The sequence below is a fragment of the Megalobrama amblycephala genome, linkage group LG21 (assembly GCF_018812025.1).
Source record: "Megalobrama amblycephala isolate DHTTF-2021 linkage group LG21, ASM1881202v1, whole genome shotgun sequence".
Taxonomy (NCBI): domain Eukaryota; kingdom Metazoa; phylum Chordata; class Actinopteri; order Cypriniformes; family Xenocyprididae; genus Megalobrama; species Megalobrama amblycephala.
This window is the reverse complement of record NC_063064.1, coordinates 1848113-1870102: the sequence shown is the minus strand read 5'-3', so window position 1 is coordinate 1870102 and position 21990 is coordinate 1848113. Positions and strand designations below refer to the sequence as shown.

Genomic DNA, 21990 nt, shown 5'->3' with positions numbered 1-21990 from the left:
CGTGGTACCGTGATAGGTTGCCTCCTGTGCAATAAGTCCATTTGTGAAATTTCCTCACTACTAAATATTCCACGGTCAACTTTTAGTGGTATCATAACAAAGTGAAGCAATTGGGAACAACAGCAACTCAGTCATGAAGTGGTCGGCCATGTAAAATCACAGAGCAGAAGTCACCAACTTTCTGCAGAGTCAATAGCTACAGATCTCCAAACTTAGTGTGTCCTTCAGATTAGCTCAAGAACAGTGCGTAGAGAGCTTCATGGAATGGGTTTCCATGGCCGAGCAGCTGCATCCAAGCCTTACATCACCAAGTGCAATGCAAAGCGTCGGATGCAGTGGTGTAAAGCACGCCGTCACTGGACTCTAGAGCAGTGGAGACGTGTTCTCTGGAGTGACCAATCATGCTTCTCTGGCAATCCAATGGACGAGTCTGAGTTTGGTGGTTGCCAGGAGAACGGTACTTGCCTGTGTCAAGTGTAAAGTTTGGTGGAGGGGGATTATGGTGTGGGGTTGTTTTTCAGGGGTTGGGCTTGAACCCTTAGTTCCAGTGAAAGGAACTCTTAATGCTTCAGCATACCAAGACATTTTGGACAATTTCATGCTCCCAACTTTGTGGGAACAGTTTGGGGATGGCCAATTCCTGCTCCAACATGACTGCACACCAGTGCACAAAGCAATGTCCATAAAGACATGGACGAGCAAGTTTGGTGTGGAGGAACTTGACTGGCCTGCAAGTCCTGACCTCAACCCGATAGAACACCTTTGGGATGAATTAGGGTGGAGACTGCATCACAAATGCACTTCTAGAAGAATGGTCAAAAATTCCCACAAACACACTCCTAAACCTTGTGGAAAGCCTTCCCAGAAGAGTTGAAGCTGTTGTAGCTGCAAAGGGTGGGCCGACTCCATATTAAACCCTACGGATTAAGAATGGGATGTCATTAAAGTTCATGTGCACGTAAAGCCAGCTCTGATGCCTCTGTATACTTTACCCTGGACATAAAGCATCTATGTTTCATTCTGGATTTACGTCTGTTCGGAAATCAACATTTTGCATAGGCATAGGAATTATAAAAACACATAGTTTCAAATAATAGAATCATATAATCAATTAAATTAACTGGATTTTAATGCTTATAGTAATAGTGTGTCAGTATTGTACATTATGTTCAGTTAGGTGCTTGAATTTAATTGTGATCAGTGAGTCTTTCATTGGACATTTTCGCATTGAAGTTCATGACTTTGTGCTTTTCTTTTTACATTCTACATACTGTTCTCTCACCAGACTACTTGTATTCCTGACAGTAGAAAACATGTGATGAGCAGTGCACGATTCAAAGCCAAACTCTTTAATATTTTTTTTCCACAAATGGTCAGAGGTGTAAAGTTTATGAGTAAATGTAGTTAGTTACTGTACGTAAGTATCTTTTTGGCTACTTTGTAGTTGTACTGAATATCAAAGATATTAGCAACTGTTACTCTACTTCACTACATTTTTGAACAAGTAAATGTACTTTTTACTTATCAGTACATTTGTGATAAATAATGCAATCACACATTACATTTTGCGCAGCACCTAACTTTTTCTGCAGCAGTTTGTTTCTGATATAAAGAAGCAATATCGCCATCTAAGGGCATTGAAGGTACTATATCTTGTGCATTTTGCCTTTACTCACCCAAACTAGTCAGCAAGGCTACTTTACGTGAATGTGAGTACATTAGCAGGTAGTTTCTGAATTGCAGGTGTTTGATTTATTAGATGATGTCATGACTGCAGCCGGTGATGAGGCCGAAACCAGCACATCTAATGCAAGTAGACACTTGCTATTTAATTTTACTTAACATTAATTTATTTGTTCACTATATTGACGAGACCTTTTTGGTTTATGGCCTTTTTGTTCACTTAAGCTTAACTGAGACTTGAGAGTTTGTAGACGTTTTGTAGGTTGTTGTGTAGACCTTGATTTATTGCAGTATTGAGGTGTTCAAAATATACATGATTTCTCATCTTACAAATCACTTGATTCTTATTTTCACTGGCATGTCTCTCAGGTGTTGAGGACTAGTGCATCTTTGAGTAAAATACTTCAGTACTATTAAAATCAGATACTTTAAGACTTTTACTCAAGTCGTATTGGAATTGGTTACTTGTAACTTGTAATGGAGTCATTTTTGATGTAAGGTATCTGTACTTTTACTCAAGTATGGTTTTCAGGTACTCTTTACACCTCTGCAAATGGTATGAGCTATGTATGTCACATGTATGACATGTTTACATTTTTAAGGTGACAAGGTGTTTAACAAGTGTGAACAGTTAAAAATGAATCATGCTGAAATACCTTTCTTACTGTTTTATAGGTTCTTTTTTCAGTTTTCATTCTGCCTTTTTTATGAAAGTCCTGTGACAACCAATAAAAAAAAAGGTTTTCATGACTTACATAAGCAGGACATATTATACTGTGATGATGAATTGTTACATATATGGCTAATTCTAAAAGACAGTATTAGTGGTGGACGAAGTACACAAATCAATTACCTGAGTAAAATCACCGATACATATTATAAAATATTACTCAAAACAAAATCACTACATTGACACATCAATCCAAAAGGCTGGCATTGCAGGCTTTTCGGGATGCCTTGAACATAACAGCATTATATGGCATCAAATCCAGACTGCAAAGAAAGAGGGGAAAGATCTCCACGTCTTGTTCCTTGATCTGGCCAATGCTTATGGTTCAGTCCCTCATTCATTTCTGTGGGCTGCCTTTGATTTCTTCCAAGTGCCGACTAAAATTACAAATCTATTAAAACACTATTTCCAGGATCTACAGTTTTGTATTACAACATCAGACTTCACCACAAATTGGCAATCGCTGGAGGTGGGCATCATGGCGGGGTGCACCATCTCCCCATTGGCCTTCACGATGGCAATGGAGATCATTATCAGAGCCTCGAAATGGGTCGTGGGAGGAGAGAGACTACAATGTAATCAGAGGTTACCACCAATTCGAGCCTATATGGACGATTTAACAACACTTACAACAACGGTCCCCTGTACCAAGAGACTGCTGGAAAAACTTCATCAAAATATAAAATGGGCGAGGATGAAGTTAAAACCCAGTAAGTGCAGAAGCATTTCCATCGTGAAAGGCCAAGTCACAGACCAAAGATTTCATGTCGGCGGATCACCTGTCCCAACTGTTTCAGAAATGCCAGTAAAGAGCTTGGGGAGATGGTATGATGCGAAGCTCAAAGACATCGAGCAATTTGAACAACTAAAGAATGATACCAGTATGTACATGGAGCGCATCAATAAGACATTGTTGCCAGGAAAACTCAAGGTGTGGTGCTTTCAGTTTGGCATACTCCCAAGACTCTTGTGGCCCTTGACGGTGTATGAAATCCCCATCACCAAGGTTGAAAAGTTGGAACGGCTGATAAGCATACGGCTGAAGCAGTGGCTTGGAATTCCACGTTGTTTAAGTTCTGTTGGGCTTTATGGGCATGGCAAGTTGAAGTTACCAATCACAGGGCTCGTGGAAGAGTTCAAATGCACTAAAGCAAGGCTCGTCATGACCCTACCTGAATCAGAGGATGCAGTCATTCGAACAACGGCCCCTCGGGTGTTAGCAGGAAGGAAGTGGAATCCATCAGAAGCTGTTCAGAGTGCAAAGTCTGCGCTTCAATTCAGAGATGTGGTTGGTCAAGTACAGCATGGGAGAGCAGGGTTCGGACTCATCCCAAAAACTCCTCTGTGGCACAAAGCAACATCAGTGCAGAAGAGACAGCTAGTAGTAGAAGAAGTTAGGAGACAGGAGGAGGGAGAGCGACATGCCAAAGCCGTCTCAATGGCCAAGCAGGGGAGATGGACCAACTGGGAGGGCCTGGAGAAGAAAAAGCTCAGCTGGCATGACATCTGGCAGATGGAGGGAGCGCGGCTGAGTTTTGTCATCAGAGCCACATACGACCTGCTACCCTCCCCTCAAAATCTTAAAGAGTGGTATGGAGAAGACCCTGCCTGTTCCCTGTGTCAAGTACCTGCATCCCTAAGGCATATTCTATCAGGGTGTACTACAAGTCTCAATCAAGGGCGCTATACTTGGCGGCATAACCAAGTACTTAGAGAGCTGGCGTCAATACTGGAACAGAAGCGAACCACTATAAACAACCTCCCACAAACATTGGCAGGACAGGTCAAATTCACAAATTTCATACCAGCTGGCAAACATCAAGAGCATCGTACAACACTTAAGGATGCAAGCATCCTGCAGTCAGCACGGGATTGGAAATTGGAAGTTGACCTTGATACGAAGCTTGTGTTTCCCCCAAAAATAGTGGCTACAACACTTCGGCCAGACATGGTCCTGTGGTCTCAAACAACAAAGCTGGCATATGTTGTGGAATTAACAGTACCATGGGAGGATGGGGTTGAAGAAGCTTACGAGAGGAAAAAGAACAAATATTCAGATCTGGCAGCTGAAGCATCCCAGAACGGCTGGAAGATCAGCATCTTCCCAGTAGAGGTGGGATGTAGGGGATTTGTTTCAACATCTACCACCAGGTTGATGAGGAAAATAGGGGTGAAGGGTCGTTCGTTCCAACAGGCCATTAAGTCCTTGTCAAGTGCTGCTGAAAAAAGCAGTAACTGGCTCTGGATCAAGCGTAAGGACCCTATCTGGGCAGCAAGGTAGAAACAGATGGTATGCGGTCAGGCTTAGGCCTGATTCAGGGAGAAGGACGCCCCTGCCATGCAGAGCCCATTAGGGAGATAGAGGGTATGGCAAGGAGGGGGGTGCACCTGGGACGCTGGGTACACCGTTGAGCGTTTTGGAGACGTTGTGGGCTTCAATCAACGAAACGTCGATGAAGCAGGGTGCCCACCTGATGACCCCAATGACATACCTTACCCCTCTTCCCCCTTTTTTTTTTTTTCCCCTCACTCCATACTGACTGTTTCTATCAAGAGTTTCCTACTTAAGGGATTGAAACATCTAGTTCTATTAGCGTTACTCAAGTGTAAGTATTTAATGCTTTGGATTCAGCTTTTGTGAAGATTTTAGATGACAACAACCCCTGCAAGGACTTCAGATGACACCAACTTTGAATCAACATGCAAAACTGCAAAATTATCCTTATATTGTAATCATTATGGTCTGCATATTATGTTTCTATTTAACTGAAAGATGTTAGCAAACCAGACTTCTATTATCTAAGAACTGTATGGACATGACATTGACAGTCATTTCTGACTGATTTCTCTTCATAGTAATGGAAACATGCATTTTATGTAATGCTGTATTGTTAAAAGGGCTTTTTGTGATTTTGCTTCAACAGCTGTTAACTATGCATATGTTTGTTGAACATTCCTTTAAATAAAAATTCTGGATAAATCACTGCATCATCTCTGTGTGTACCTAATTCGATATTATAATGCATAACTTGTTCATCCCTCTTGACCACTTTTAGGAACATTTACGGGGGCAGTCGTGGCCTAATGGATAGGGAGTTGGACTTGTAGCCTAATGGATAGAGAGTTGGACTTGTAGCCTAATGGATAGAGAGTTGGACTTGTAGCCTAATGGATAGAGAGTTGGACTTGTAACCCAAAGGTCATGGGTTCAAGTCTCAGGTCCGGCAGGGATTGTCGGTGAGGGGAGTGAATGTCCAGCGCTCTCCCCACCCTCAATACCACGACTGAGGTGAGACCCTTGAGCAAGGCACCGTACCCCCAACTGCTCACTGCTCCTGCTCAAGGCACCGTACCCCCAACTGCCCACTGCTCCGGGTGTGTGTTCACGGTGTGTGTGTTCACTGCTGTGTGTGTGCACTTGGATGGGTTAAATGCAGAGCACAAATTCTGAGTATGGGTCACCATACTTGGCCACATGTCACTTCACTTATTACTTATCACTTGTCCTGTATGCTTTATAACCCCTCCTTTAGCAATAATAAAAAAAGTTTGACGTCCTTTTAACCACAGAAATATTACTATTCAAATTAATAAATTAAGTAATTAAAAAAATGCATAAACACAAGCGTTACAAAGAAACTTATATACTTTATATACTAAACTTATATACTTTATATACTTATAAACTTATATACTAAAGTCATGTCCCCACATGACTTGATCCTTAACACCTGTCGCTGTACGAGCATGCTGGTACGAGTATCTGGTTAGTATCCCTATTCCATAGTAAAACCACAGATTGAAACTGAGTTTTTATTTGTTTTGGCAGATTTTGAGTTGATTTTGTGCTTGACATATTTTTTTTAGGATCTGGCAACCCATGACATGCCACTCTCCTCAAAAATGAAAGTAAAAGTAAATCTTCAGAGCTGATGTTTCGCCATTTTAAACAGACAGAATTGATCAGACATTTACCAGACAGAATATCTTTAAAACTGTAATGGAGTCGTTTATAAAAGTTTAGGCAGGAATTATGTGTAGCTATTTGATGGAAAAGCTGTAGGATTTCTGTGAATTGGTATGTATGATATTTTTCATCCTAAAATGAACGAACAATGTTTCTTGTGCGTTTCTGCAGACTGTGATTCTTCAAAGGTCTACAGAGCATTTGTGTTTACATGTGACTAACCTCATGTATTTGAGTGATCGTGATCTATCTCTACAGCTCTCAAGATCCATTCAGCTGAGTTACAAAGTCTGTTTGATTACTTTAGTTTTTGTGATTGTTTGTCACTTCCGTTTAGAGTCAGTGGTGGAGATCAAACTCTTCAGATCCATCATGGATGACACAAAAACAACCAGAAATGAAGATTATTTTCCAGGATGCAGGTACTTTGACTACCACATTAAATATTATTTAATGTAATACAAGAAATGACTGTCTACAGAATGAAAATTGTATATTTATTTTTAAATTTAACAGTTATAGGAAACAATAAGCCTCCTTTAGTGCTTTTCATTATCAAAATATGTTTTTTGAGCTCTTATCTTAATACGATTGTAATGTTTTAGTCCAGTTCATCAGAAGAGATCAGAACCAGAGCCCAGCTGTGTGTCTATGAAGAGCAATGCGTCTATGGGTCAGCCAATATTTTTTAAGAGTGAAGATACATGGACTGGCCTCAGGTATAACATTTCTATACAAACAAGATTATAGTATGGCATTTTATATTATCATGGATTTTCTACAAGGGATTACATATTTCTTGTGCTATTTTGTGGGTATGTTTATCTTTACTTTTTAATGTAACACACACACACTTTAAAGTGATTTCTTTAATGATAAATATATAATTGAGTTGTTGAAAACAGTAATTTGAAGTATTCACATTAGTCTTCCTCTGTTTCAGTCCAATTCATCAGAAGAGATCTGAACCAGAGCCCAGCTGTGTGTCTATGAAGAGTGATGCGTCTATGGGTCAGCCAATATTTTTTAAGAGTGAAGATACATGGACTGGCCTCAGGTATAACATTTCTATAAAATTCTATAAAATATGATTATAGTATGGCATTATATATTATCATGTATTTTCTACAAGGGATTACATTTTTCTTGTGCTATTTTGTGGGTATTTTTATCTTTACTTTATAATATAATTTGAAGTATTCACATTAATCTCCCTCTGTTTTAGTCCAGTTCATCAGAAGAGATCAGAACCAGAGCCCAGCTGTGTGTCTATAAAGAGTGATGCGTCTATAGATCAGCCAATACATTTAAAGAGTGTAGAAACACAATCTGTTCTCAGGTAAAACATTTCTATAACATATATTTGAATTTGAATATACGATACAGAACCAGGCATTGTACTTATTAACCCATGTAATAATGTGGATTTTACAGCCATAAAGCCTACAGCCTCAACACATTGAGATCAAACCTGAGGAAGAAGTTTCAGTGTCTGAATGAAGGAACAGCAAAGCAGGGAAACCCAACAGTCTTGAATGAGATCTACACAGAGCTCTACATCACAGAGAGTGAGAGTGGAGAGATCAATAATGAGCATGAGGTGAGACAGATTGAGACACAATCCAGGAGAGCAGAAACAGAGGACACACCGATCAAATGCAATGACATCTTTAGACCTTTACCAGGACAAGACAAACCCATCAGAACTGTGCTGACAAAGGGAGTCGCTGGCATCGGAAAAACAGTCTCTGTGCAGAAGTTCATCCTGGACTGGGCTGAAGGGAAAGAGAATCAGGACGTCCAGCTCATATTTCCACTTCCTTTCAGAGAGCTCAACTTGATGAAGGACAAAACACTCAGTCTTTCAGATCTTCTTCATGTCTTTTTCCCTGAAACAAAAAAACTGAAAATATCCAGTGATGAATATAATGTGTTGTTCATCTTTGATGGTCTGGATGAGTGTCGCCTGTCTCTGGATTTTCAGAGCAAAGTGAAACTCTGTAATAAATCTGAATCAGCCTCAGTGGACGATCTGCTGACAAACCTCATTGCAGGGAATCTGCTTCCCTCTGCTCTCATCTGGATCACCTCCAGACCAGCAGCAGCTGATCTCATCCCCTCTGAGTGTGTCCATCGAGTGACAGAGGTACGAGGCTTCAGTGACCCACAGAAGGAGGAATACTTCAGGAAGAGAATCAGTGATCAGAGTCTGGCCGACAGGATCGTCACACACCTGAAGTCATCAAGGAGCCTCCACATCATGTGCCACATCCCAGTGTTCTGCTGGATCTCAGCCACTGTTCTAGAGAAGATGTTGAGTGAAGCAGAGAGCAGAGAGATTCCCAAGACTCTCACTCAAATGTACACACACTTCCTGATCATTCAGACCAACATCAAACATGAGAAGGACTATGAGAAGAAAGTGAAAGATGAAGACATGATTCTCAAACTGGGGAAACTGGCTTTCCAGCAGCTTATGAAAGGCAACCTGATCTTCTATGAGAAAGACCTGAGAGAGTGTGGCATTGATGTGACAGAAGCATCAGTGTACTCAGGATTGTGCACTCAGATCTTCAGAGAGGAGTTTGGCTTGTATCAGGGGAAAGTCTTCTGCTTTGTTCATCTGAGCCTTCAGGAACATCTAGCAGCTCTATATGCACACATTTACTTTACAAACAAGAACAGAAATGTGTTTGAAAAATCCAAACAAAGTCTGTTGTCTAAGATTTTAAACTTGTTTAAACTTTCATTATCTGAGGTGCATCAGAGAGCTGTGGAAGAGGCTTTACAGAGTAGGAATGGACACCTGGACCTTTTCCTGCGTTTCCTTCTGGGTCTCTCATTGGAGTCCAATCAGATTCTCTTACGAGAACTACTGACACAGACAGGAATCTGCTCATACAACAAAGAGGAAACAGTTCAGTTCATCAAACAGAAGATTAGGGAGATTCGCTCTCCAGAGAGATCCATCAAGCTGTTCCACTGTCTGAAAGAACTGGGTGATGATTCACTGATGGAGGAGATCCAAGATTATCTGAGATCTGGAGAAATAGGAGAAACCAAACTCTCCTGCTCACAGTGGTCAGCTATGATTTATGTGTTGCTGACATCAGAGCAGAAGATGGAAGTTTTTAATCTAAAACAGTTTATTGGAAAACAACATACAGCAGATGAAGTTCTTCAGAAGCTGCTGCCTGTGGTTAAAGAATCCAGATCAGCTCAGTAAGTAACACTGACAACAAAACATAAACATTTATGAATTTAGCACATTCTGTTTTGTTGTTTGATGATAAAGCAAATAGAAAAGTGGTAGTGGTATTAAATGTGAAAATCTGTTAAATGCAGTTATTGTGATAAAAATATTAGTGTGATGTATTAAACATGAAGCAAGGTAAGTCATTTTTACAAATATTTTTTTTTAAACATTACACATTTAGATATGAATTCTCATCATACAAACCACAGCAATGGTGACAATCAACAAAATATTCAGATAAACAGATCAACTCAACATCACAAAACAAGCTGCTAAAAAGTCAGAAGAAAAATGACAGCAAAAATTACAGCAAAAAATAATAAGACAATTCAGCTTCATAACGTATTGATGCATTGCATTCTGGGAGCCATGAATGAGTTTTGTACTATGCTGTTACCCAATATCCACTGCAGCATGAAGCTTTTAATTGATTGTTACCACTGATGAGTTTCATGTCCTGTTTGTTGATGTCCGTGTGTCTAACTAATACAGTAGTTAAAGGGGTTAGTTCACCCAAAAATGAAAATTCTGTCTTTTATTATTTACCCCCATGCCTGTAAGACCTTCGTTCTTCTTCGAAACAAGAAGAAATTTCCTCTCTCAAGATCCATTAATGTACTAAAAACACATCTAAATCAGTTCATGTGAGTAGAATGGTTCAATAGTAATATTATAAAGCAACGAGAATATTTTTGGTGCACCTAAAAAACCCCCCGAAATAACGACATATATAGTGATGGCCGATTTCAAAACACTGCTTCAGGAAGCATCAGAGCGTTATGAATCAGCATGTCGAATCTGCTGTTCGGAGCGCCAAAGTCACGTGAATTCAGCAGTTTTGGCGATCCTAATCATGATTCCTCACACTGATTCATAATACTCCGAAGCTTCCTGAAGCAGTGTTTTGAAATCGTCCGTCACTATATAAGTCGTTATTTATTTTATTTTTTTGGCGCACCAAAAATATTCTTGTCGCTTTATAATATTAATATTGAACCACTGTACTCACATGAACTGATTTAAATATGTTTTTAGTACCTTTATGGATCGTGACAGAGGAATTGTCATTGCTCCCTATGCAGGCCTCATGGAGCCATCGGATTTTAACTAAAATATCTTAATTTGTGTTCCGAAGATTAATGAAGGTCTTACAGGTGTGGAACGGCATGAGGGTAAGTAATAAATGACAGAATTTTCATTTTTGGGTGAACTAACCCTTTAATAACTTCTGCACTCTGCATATTTTGAAAATTGTCCAGTGTATCACAATACTGTTGTATTTCATTCTGTAGTATCACAGGGTTGGCAGTGCACAACAAAATATCAGTCAGATGTTAAAGTAACCTTCAAGTAACCCCATGGTAACTGCTCTATCTGCTTTATCTACTTTATTCTCTATATAACTAGTAGCCTACATTATGATATGTAGTTCCATTTAGAGCACTGGTAATCCAGATTTGGTAATCTGGATCATTGATTGCCCTCCATCATCCTTCAGCAGTGTGTGCCAATCTGAATGGCGCAAACACACCTGGACAGAGTACAACTGACCACAGGACTTCATTTCAACACCTGAATGGACATGCGGTTGACACATCCCACAAGGTCAATGATAACACCATGCAGCCACAACAACCACTGCTCACGGACACAATCCTGACTGAGCCCTGCCCACAGAGCTCATCGAGAGACAGTGACGTGTTAGAACTGCTCCAAGATTCAGCACCCAAGGACAACTTTCGGGAAAACAGCCAGGGAAACCAGGACAACATATTACAGCCTCCGGTAACACCAGAGCAACAGCCCCTCTCACCGGACACGTTATCCCTCTCTCCAGCATCCCCTCTTCTGTGCTTCTCAGAGAAAATGGAGGAACTGGTGTATGCTGGAACCAAACTCTCCCACTCTTTTGCTGCGAGCCCCCAGATATCAACAAAAAAGCGTCAAGCCCCGAAACCACCAAAGCCTGTGGGCCCAGCTCGCCCTCCTCCTCCTCCTGCGAGAGCTCTTCGGCCCCTGCCACAACGCCAGGGCCCACATCCTCCTCCATCTGTTCTAGGTGAATCAAAAACAACCGATAACAGCTCTCAGTGATGTGTGTCGGGTCCCCGCTATGATAACAGTGACTTTATCAAAAGTTTACAGAACAAGCGGGAACTCAGTGTGCCTGTTGCTTTCTCTTTTTCTGTTTTATTATGTGATAGAAAGCCTAAGGCCTTCTCAAATCGTTTGGCAAACCCATTTAATCTGCTGCCTATTACACGTCAAACTAAGATTACTGTAGAGACAGAAAGTAAGACTGTTAAGTTAGCACTTTTAAACATCCGCTCACTTAAAAATAAATCACTTCTAGTCAATGACTTAATAACCACAAACAACCTAGATTTTATGCTTCTAAATGAAACATGGCTTGAAGACAGTTGCAGTTCAACAATCCTGAATGAAACAGCCCCTCCTAACTTTACTTTTATGAGTGTCTGCAGAGCTGTTAAGAGAGGTGGAGGTGTTGCTGCTCTATTTAAAGATGTCTATCAATGCAAGCAAGTGTCATTTGGTGATTACTTGTCTTTCGAATACTTTGGTATTGTGTTAAAAGGTGCTCCTCGCATTCTACTTATAGTTATCTACAGGCCTCCAAAATACTCTCCAGCCTTTGTGGAAGACTTTACAGAACTGTTATCAGCAATTTCCTCTGAGTTTGACTGTTTTGCTATTACTGGGGACTTTAACATCCACATAGAAAATGCAGAATCCAATATGTCAAAAGAAATCCTAACAGTTTTGAATACTTTTGATCTGACTCAGCATGTACATGGACCCACACACAATCGTGGACACACTCTCGATTTAATTATCAGTAAGGGTCTAAACATTTCATCCATTGTCATTAAGGATGTAGCGCTATCTGATCATTTCTGTATTTTCTTTGATATATTGATCTCTCCAACTGTTGAAGCTAGATCTGTCTCGTTCAAAAAGCGATGCTTAAATGAGAATACTAGTGCACTGTTTATGAAGGCTATATCTTTAACACCAAGCATATCTGCAGACTCTGTTGATTTTGTCCTTGATTCTTTTAACTCAAAAGTACAGAACGTTATTGATAACATTGCTCCTGTGAAAGTCAGGAAGAAAAGTGGCAGACAAAAAGCACCGTGGAGAAACTCAACAGCAGTGCAAAATATGAAAAGACAATGCAGAAAATGTGGTTTTCGCATGTGGCGAAAGACAAAACTCGAAATCCATTATCACATCTATAAAGATATTCTTCATGCTTTCAATGTGGAACTAGGCAAAGCTAGACAGACCTTCTTCTCAAATATTATAAACAGAAACCTAAACAACACCCGCAATCTTTTTGCTACTTTAGAGAGACTAACAAACCCCCAAGTCAGATCCCCAGTGAAATGCTCTCAGACAGCAAATGCTGTGAGTTTGCTTCCTTCTTCTCTGAGAAAATTAATAATATCAGAAAGGCGATCAGCACATCCTTGAGCTGCACTGGGGTAAAACAGATCAGATCACAACCTCAGAAAGTAGCTATTATGTCTGTTTTCGAAGCAATTGATGGTAAAATTTTGGAAGAAACAGTACAGCACCTTAAAACATCAACCTGCGCCCTTGACACACTTCCCACATCTTTTTTCAAAAGCGTGTTTAACTGTTTAGAAGCAGATCTCCTAGAAGTGGTAAACGCCTCACTTCTCTCTGGGACTTTTCCAAAATCCCTGAAAACCGCAGTTGTCAAGCCCCTCCTGAAAAAGAGCAATCTGGATAACACCATATTGAGCAACTACAGACCAATCTCTATTTTGACAACTTTCAATCTGGTTTCCCACCGCATCACAGCACAGAGACAGCACTCATAAAGATAATAAATGATATTCGCCTAAACACAGATTCAGGTAAATTATCAGTGCTGGTTCTTCTCGATCTCAGTGCTGCGTTTGACACTGTCGATCACAACATTCTTCTTGACAGGCTGGAAAACTGGGTTGGGCTTTCTGGGATGGTCCTTAAATGGTTCAGGTCATACTTAGAAGGGAAAGGTTATTATGTGAGTATCGGTGACCATAAGTCTGAGTGGACATCCATGACATGCGGAGTCCCTCAAGGTTCAATACTCGCACCCCTCCTGTTCAACCTATATATGCTGCCACTGAGCCAAATAATGAGAAAGAACCAAATTGCATATCACAGCTATGCAGATGATACCCAGATTTACCTAGCCCTATCACCTAACGACTACAGCCCCATTGACTCCCTGTGCCAATGCATTGATGAAATTAAAAATTGGATGTGCCTAAACTTCCTTCAGTTAAACAAAGACAAAACTGAAGTCATTGCATTTGGAAACAAAGATGAAGTTCTCAAAGTGAACACGTACCTTCACTCTAGGGGTCAAACAACTAAAAATCAAGTCAGGAATATTGGTGTGATTTTGGAGTCAGACCTGAGTTTCAGTAGCCATGTAAAGACAGTAACTAAATCAGCATATTATCATCTCAAAAATATTGCAAGAATTAGATGCTTTGTCTCCAGTCAAGACTTAGAGAAACTTGTTCATGCTTTCATCACCAGCAGGGTGGATTATTGTAATGGGCTCCTCACTGGTCTTCCCAAAAAGACCATAAGACAGCTGCAGCTCGTACAGAATGCTGCTGCCAGGATTCTGAGCAGAACCAGAAAACATGAACACATCACACCATTCCTCAGGTCCTTGCACTGGCTTCCAGTTGCATTTAGAATTGATTTCAAAGTACTGTTACTTGTTTATAAATCACTCAATGGCCTAGGACCTCAATACATTGCAGATATGCTCATAGAATATAAACCTAACAGATCACTCAGATCATCAGGATCAAGTCATTTAGAAATACCAAGGGTTCACTCAAAGCAAGGAGAGTCTGCTTTTAGCTGTTATGCCAGCCGCAGCTGGAACCAGCTTCCAGAACAGATCAGGTGTGCTCCAACAGTAGCCACATTCAAATCCAGACTCAAAACATCTTTTTACCTATGCATTTGCTGATTGAGCACTGTGCTATGTCCGAACTGTTTGCATTTTATTTTATACATATTATCTTTTTATTCTTTTAAATTCCTTTTCCTGTTTTTATTTCATTTTTAATGTATTTTATATCTTTTACGTATCATCTTGTTTTCTGACTTTTAATGCATTTTAAATATTGCTGTCTGGTTGAAAGAGCTGGGAGAATTAGGAAGAAAGCATTTGTGATTAGGTTAAAATTTGGTACAAACCATGGGGAAATTTGAGCTGTGGTGCATGGTTAAGATATCTCTGGATTACAGTCAGGACACTTTCCAAAGGGGGAAATTTCCAAAGGGGAAATTTGAACTGTGTTGCATAGATAAGATATCTCCGGAAGGGGGGATTAGGGCTGTGTGGTGCAGTTTGAGGTGTCTTGGCAAAAGGGGAGATTGAAACTTTGTGTATCAGTTTGAAGTGCCTTAACAGGTAGCAGTCCTGTCGTGTGAGGAAGATCCATTCAGATCTACTCTGATGGATAGATCCGTTTATATCCACTCTGATGGACAACAACAACAACAACAACAACAACAACAAAAAAACTCCCTGAGACTTCCTAGCTCATCTATCCAGATAGCAAAATTCTCTGTTTTTACTGTTATTTCTATTCCTTATGTTCTATTTTTATTATTCTTCTTTATGTAAAGCACTTTGAATTACCATTGTGTATGAAATGTGCTATACAAATAAAATTGCCTTGCCTTGCCTTTACATAAAATAGCGGGTAAATTGTCCTGGTCCAATGCTCTATGAAGAGTTGAATTATTGAAACATTTTACACTATAATAATACACATATAATCTAAATGAAGCCATTTAATTTTGATTTATAGCCTTAAATTCTTAAATTCAGTAATCATTGAATATATCTAATGGTTTTGATTGCCTCAACTACATCACTGCAGTCAAAGATTCATCTGTGCTTCAGATTATATACCCTACCTAATAAATCCATTAAATCGCTGTTTGTTTTGTACTCTACATAGGCTACAGTTCTGTAATCTCACCGCTCATTCCTGCAAGAGTTTGTCTACAGCTCTGCAATCCTCAAACATGTTCCTGGGAAAGCTGGACCTGAGTAACAATGACCTGCAGGATTCAGGAGTGAGGCTTCTTTCTGATGGACTGAAGAGTCCAAACTGTCAACTGCAGATACTGAGGTGAATGGTTTTCCATAAAATCGCAATAAATCACCATTAAATTTTGTCACCAAATGTGACATCTGCTCTCAATGAATGAAGAATGAAGAGACAACACAAAAATGGAATGTGTTTTTTTATATATATATATATATTTATAATGATTTTTCATAATGTCTGCATTTTCCAACCTGATAAGTGATTTAAAAATTGTTTAGGGTGGGGAGATGAGTGGACAGTTTGATGATGGAAATCAGGGAGCATGAGATTTAAAGGGGCCACAGCCTGAATCGGTGCATAGTTAATGATGCCCCAAAATAATTTAAAAAAAATCTATGGGGTATTTTGAGCTGAAACTTCACAGACACATTCAGGGGACACCTTAGACATATTATATCTTGTGAAAAACGTTCTAGGGCACCTTTAAATTGTTAAAAATAAATAATGCCTACTGAATGGCTGAAATAGATATACATGTTTGAAAATCATTTTCTATAATGCACATAAGTATACATATGTCTATTGACTTGACTACATTTATACAAGTAAATTAATACTTTTACTCAAGTACATTTCCACACACTTTTGTTAATTTTGTGACTGAATATACAGAAAATACCTGCAAATGCAAACTGCACAGGTCAGTGTGTGATAGTGACTAGGGCTGGGCGATATATCGCATGCGATTGTCACGCGCATTTTGTCAGTAAAGCCGGTTCCCTGATTGCCGCTAAATCACCATCACCTGCTTTCAAATGAAGCGGCATTTAATAGACAGAGCCGTAGATCACTGACAAGCTACGCAATATCGCGTTCATTATCGAAGGCGATTCATCTGCCATAATGAACGCGATATTGCGTAGCTTGTCAGTGAACTACGACTCTGTCTATTAAATGCCGCTCCATTTGAAAGCAGGTGATGGCGATTTAGCGGTAATCAGGGAACCGGCTTTACTGACGAAATGCACGTGACAATTGCATGCGATATATCGCTCAGCCCTAATAGTGACTGATCTGATTGTCAAACTAATGTCATGTTTGCTGTTGCTGTGTTTGTTTGTAGGCTGTCTGGCTGTATGGTGACAGAGGAAGGCTGTGATTATGTGTCTTCAGCTCTGAGTTCAAACCCCTCACACTTGAGAGAGCTGGATCTGAGCTACAATCACCCAGGAGATTCAGGAGTCAAGCTGCTCTCTGATAAACTCAACCATCCAAACTACAGAATGGACAAACTCAAGTATGTCGAGCTGGAGGTGTTTTGTATGAACCGTGCACAAGCGTGTTTGACCCTCAAAGCCTGGTTAATTTGACAAATGTCATTGCTCCGTTCCGTGCCTGTGCATAGTTCGTTTAGCCATCCCTGGCCTGCTTGGAAGAGGAGGGCCACAGCACGGTCCAGTTGGGCTCAAACACAGTTTGTATGCAGTGTGCGCTAACCGTGCCAGAGCGCGAAACAGCTACTACTTTTGTGTGCGCTACTATCATCATTATGACGGCAAACATGTTTGTGTGGAATTATCTTCCAGTAAACGCACAGCTAAAGTTGTTCTAAGCAGGTCTTGACCACTTTTACAATTCATTATCACTTTGCAAAAATATTAAAAAGTTATATTAAAAGGTCCTTACAGCCTACAATAAAACTACCAAAACCCACAAAGAAACTGACTAAGCAAATAATCTAACAAAAAACAGGATGAAAATGACCAAATTTTCCATGATTTTACCTGTTATGATTTGCTGGTGTTAGTTGTTGCAAGCACTGAGTGACAACAATAGAAGATCCAAATGCAGTTTTATTTGTAGCACAATCCAAAGTCGCAGTCAATTAAACAGGCTGAGGTCAGAGCACAGTAAATCAGTCCATACAAACAAATAAATCCAGAGGACGAGACAGGAACGAGAAAACCAGGAAACAGGCCGATATCACAAACCACGAACATAGAAACCAGGGGCCATATTCACAAAACATTTTGTAACGCTTACCAATGTATTCAGTAAGGAGACAGATACAACGAGAGAGGGTAAACAAACAAGTTATATTCTTAGCATAATTAAGAAGAAACATCAAATTAAAGAAATGAAAACAACAAATTCTTAAACAGAAAAACATGTGGCATACATCATATTTTACATATACCCCACAACAGTCTCTTAGTCTCTTTCCCTTTGAAAGGTCAGTGTCCCAGACCTTGGGACCTTGCTTTGTAGTGTCTGTATTCAAATTCCACAATAGTCCAAAGAGAGCATAAATCCCAGCATTAAAGACAGTCCAAACTGTCAGGTTCCCTTTCGATATTTCACTCGTACTGCGTATGGGGGAAAAGTCTCCCTTTTTCCCCGCTACTGAAGCCTTTTCAATAACGCAGTGTAACTGCACCGTCATTGGTTCACTCATAGACAAGTTGTTGAACCAATGGCGGCGCGGCTCAGCTGCGCGGCCTATGGGAGAGAGGGCACGAACATTCCCGCCAAAAGGGGCGGGGTAATGTGCTATATAAGCGAGCGTTTCGCCATAGGCCATCAGTCCTTTCTCCTTCAGCGACGACTGTACTTCTCTTCGCTGATCCTCGCCGAAGCCTGCTCGCCGGGAAAGAAGCTCGCCGCCTGAGAAGACGCTCTGCCGCCTTCGAAGAGGCCCTGCAGCGGACCCAGCCGACTCGCCGGATCCTCACAGCGCCCGCGCCCTCGCCCTCGCTGACTGCCGCCTTCGCGCCATCCGCTTCCTGCTAACGGCCGCTTCTCAGCGGGTCTCCTGCCGCCATCCGCCGCGCCCTTCTGAGCGTCCTCCCGCGGTTGTATCAGCCGCCTCCAGAGCATCTTTCCAGCGGTTTTCACGGCGCACGGCATTTCTAAATGCCACACCACTCCTGTGGTACGTGCAGAGCCTCTGCACGAAGGAGATGGGCGAGCTCACGTCGGCCCAGCACCCGCGTGCCTCGCCCCCTCCCAACAGAGAGCATCTGCCATCCGGCGCCGTTTAAAGAGCATTTCCCGCGGCTTAACGCCGCTTTCTAGCAGTTCTAACCGCTCTAAAAGAGCTACAATCGCCGTTTTCACGGCGGCGGCGTTGCCTCAATGGCGCGCCACAGTTGTGGCACATGCAGAGCCTCGCTCCGCGAATCTTCACTCCCTAGCAGCTGTTCATCGCGCCGCCCTCGTGCCGCCTCCAGCATCTGAGAGCATTCAGCTCATCCCCTGCCGTCTTCCGTCAGATGAGTACAGAGCTTATTTTTCTACCTTCTCGCTGGCGTTTGCTTCAAACGACGTCTCTCCGGACACGTCATTTGCCGGGTCCTCCCCCGCAAACCGCATTCGTTGAGGATGCGTGCTCTCACTCGGGAGCGCGAGAGCGAGCTCTCACTCTCAGCTGAATTTGACGTGATGTTCTCACCTGATTTAGGCGAGACTCATGATACATTTTCTATCTGAGTGTATTTCTCCTTATCTCAATGCGCGTCGCTCGCCGGTCCCTCCCCCGCGAGCCGCGTTAGTTCAAAATATGACATGACTTCTTCCCTAGCTTGAGTGAGAAACATGTTATATGCTTAATTTAATGGAGCATATTCTGCTTCTCTACGCGTTGTTTGTCGGTTCTGCCCACGAGCCGCGTTTATTAAGAAATATAACATGTTGTTCTCCCTCTTCTTGAGTGACACCCATGTTATATTCATTCAGTTTATACAGCAGATTTTTTGCAAAAGTTATCTGAATCTCTCAGCTGAATTTGAAATGTTGCTCTCCCCTGACTTAGGCGAGTCTCATGATACATTTTCTATCTGTGTGAGTATATTTTTCCTTCTCAATGCGCGTCGCTCGCCGGTTCCGCCCAGCATGCCGCGTCGACTGAGAAATATGACGTGACGTTCTCCCCCGACTCGGGCGAGAAGCATATTTTTATACTCTATTAATGGAGCTGATTCTGCTGTTTGTGCTGAGTTTCTCTAAACGTTGCTTGCCGGTTCCGCCCCGCAAGCCGCATTCAATGAGAAATGTAACATGTCGCTCTCCCCCTGTCTCGGGTGAGACATATGTTATATATATATTTCAGTTATTACAGTGTTTTTCTGCAGAGTTTTTGCTGAATTTCTCAGTGAGGTGCTTGCCGGTTCTGCCCTGCAAACCGCGTTCTTTGAGAAATATAACGACACTCTCACCCATCTCAGGTAAGAACTATGTTTTATATATATTCAGTATATCAGTCGATGTAGCATATTTATTTCAGTCTCTCTGCGTGTCGCTTGCCGGACCTGCCCCTGCAAGCCACGTTCATGAGGACGTATGCGCTCACTGAAAGCGAGCTCAATGCTCACTCGTGCTCGGTGGAACTAACATGTTCATTATGCTGGAAGACCCCCCCTAAGCGGGCCGTCATCCGATATTATTCTCCCTCTCGCCACCCGGGCCGAGGCTTGGAAAGCCATCCCCGGTGTGTCAGACTGGATTCTGAAGGTCATAAGCCAGGACTACTCGCTCCAATTTGCCAGAAGACCTCCGCGATTGGCGGGGTTACTCAGACTTCGGTACAAGCGGAGGACGCACATGTCCTCCGAACCGAGGTTTTAACTCTGTTGAGAAAAGGGGTTATAGAAATAGTCCCCTTCCCAGAGAGCGAGTCGGGCTTCTACAGCCGCTACTTCTTGGTGCCGAAGAAAGATAGCGGTCTCAGACCCATTCTGGACCTCAGGTTGCTGAACCTTTCCCTCATGAAGCGAAAGTTCAAAGTCCTGACGCTGAAGCAGATCCTCACGCAGATTTGCCATGAGGACTGGTTCTGTTCACTGGATCTGAAGGACGCTTACTTTCACATCCAGATAGCCCCCCATCACAGACGATTCTTGAGATTCGCATTCGAGGGTGTGGCTTACCAATATACGGTCCTCCCCTTCGGGCTCTCCCTGGCTCCTCGCACTTTTACGAAGTGCATGAACGCGGCTCTTTCCCCTCTGAGACAGATGGGAATACACGTTTTGAACTACCTCGACGACTGGCTCATCCTAGCCAGCTCGCGCACAGAACTAGTGCACTACAGATCCGTGCTTCTCAGCCACCTACAGTGCCTGGGTCTCAGGGTCAACCCAGCCAAGAGCTCACTGCTTCCCACTCAACGTATCTCGTTCCTGGGCGCAGTCTTCGACTCTGTCCGTATGACGGCAGTAGTCTCGCCAGAACGCGCTCTGGCCATTCAGCAGCTCGCGGCCTCCGTCAAGAACAAAGCCTACCTCCCTCTGAAGCTGTTCCAGAGGTTGTTAGGGCTCATGGCTTCCGCCTCCCCAGTTCTCCAGCTTGGCCTACTCCACATGCGGCCTCTGCAGTATTGGTTGAAGGTTCGGGTCCCTCCCTACGCTTGGCGTCACGGTCGCCTGCGTCTCAAGGTCAATCAGGCCTGTCTGGCAGCCCTGAAACCCTGGATGAACCCCACTTGGTTCACTCTTGGAGTACCCCTTCAGGCGGTGTCACGAAGAACAGTACTTTCGACAGATGCGTCCAACTCGGGTTGGGGCGCTCTGTGGGAGGGCAGTCCGGTCTCCGGCTCGTGGACACATGAGGAAAGCCACCTACACATCAACTGCCTCGAAATGCTGGCAGTGACACGAGCCCTCCATGCCTTCCAGGCTTATCTGACGGATCGCCACGTCTTAGTCCAGTCGGACAGTATGACAGTGGTCTCCTATATAAATTGCCAGGGTGGTCTTTCGTCCAGCCACTTATGCGCTCTGGCGAAACGCCTTCTGGAATGGGCATCCCCAAGGGTTCGGTCGCTCAGAGCGACTCATATACCCGGGAAGAACAATCTGGGAGCAGATATGCTGTCTCGGAACAACGTCCCCTCAGATGGGTGGATGCTCCACCCCCAGACGGTTCTCACTATATGGGAGTTCTTCGGGAGAGCGGAGGTGGACCTCTTCGCCTCAGAAGACAACTCTCATTGCCCAACGTATTATTCGAAGGAGGACGATGCATTGGCCCACACCTGGCCCAATACCCTTCTTTATGCCTTTCCTCCGATCGCCCTGATCCCTCAGGTTATCAGGCGAATCAAAGAGGATGAGCACAGAGTTCTGTTAGTGGCCCCACTCTGGAGGAGCCAGATTAGGACCTCTGAGCTGTTCCGGCTTTCCACAAAAGCCCCATGGCCAATCCCCCTGAGACGGGACCTCCTCTCTCAGGC

General features: G+C 42.5%; 1 protein-coding gene across 4 annotated transcripts in view; it reads left to right on the top strand.

The window, feature by feature from the left end:
• The first annotated feature begins 6323 nt into the window (after positions 1-6323).
• Positions 6324-21990, top strand: part of LOC125256142 (NLR family CARD domain-containing protein 3-like) — a 96977-nt gene continuing 81310 nt past the window's right edge. For 2 of the 4 annotated variants that reach the window (XM_048171825.1, XM_048171826.1), the window contains exons 1-8: positions 6324-6491; positions 6718-6802; positions 6986-7099; positions 7324-7437; positions 7606-7719; positions 7815-9602; positions 15669-15842; positions 16885-17058. In XM_048171825.1, coding sequence (XP_048027782.1) covers positions 6753-6802; positions 6986-7099; positions 7324-7437; positions 7606-7719; positions 7815-9602; positions 15669-15842; positions 16885-17058 — 2528 coding nt within the window. In that variant the 5' untranslated portion in view covers positions 6324-6491; positions 6718-6752. The remainder of the gene's footprint in view (positions 6492-6717; positions 6803-6985; positions 7100-7323; positions 7438-7605; positions 7720-7814; positions 9603-15668; positions 15843-16884; positions 17059-21990) is intronic. The other 2 variants (XM_048171828.1, XM_048171824.1) reach the window with 2 other exon arrangements.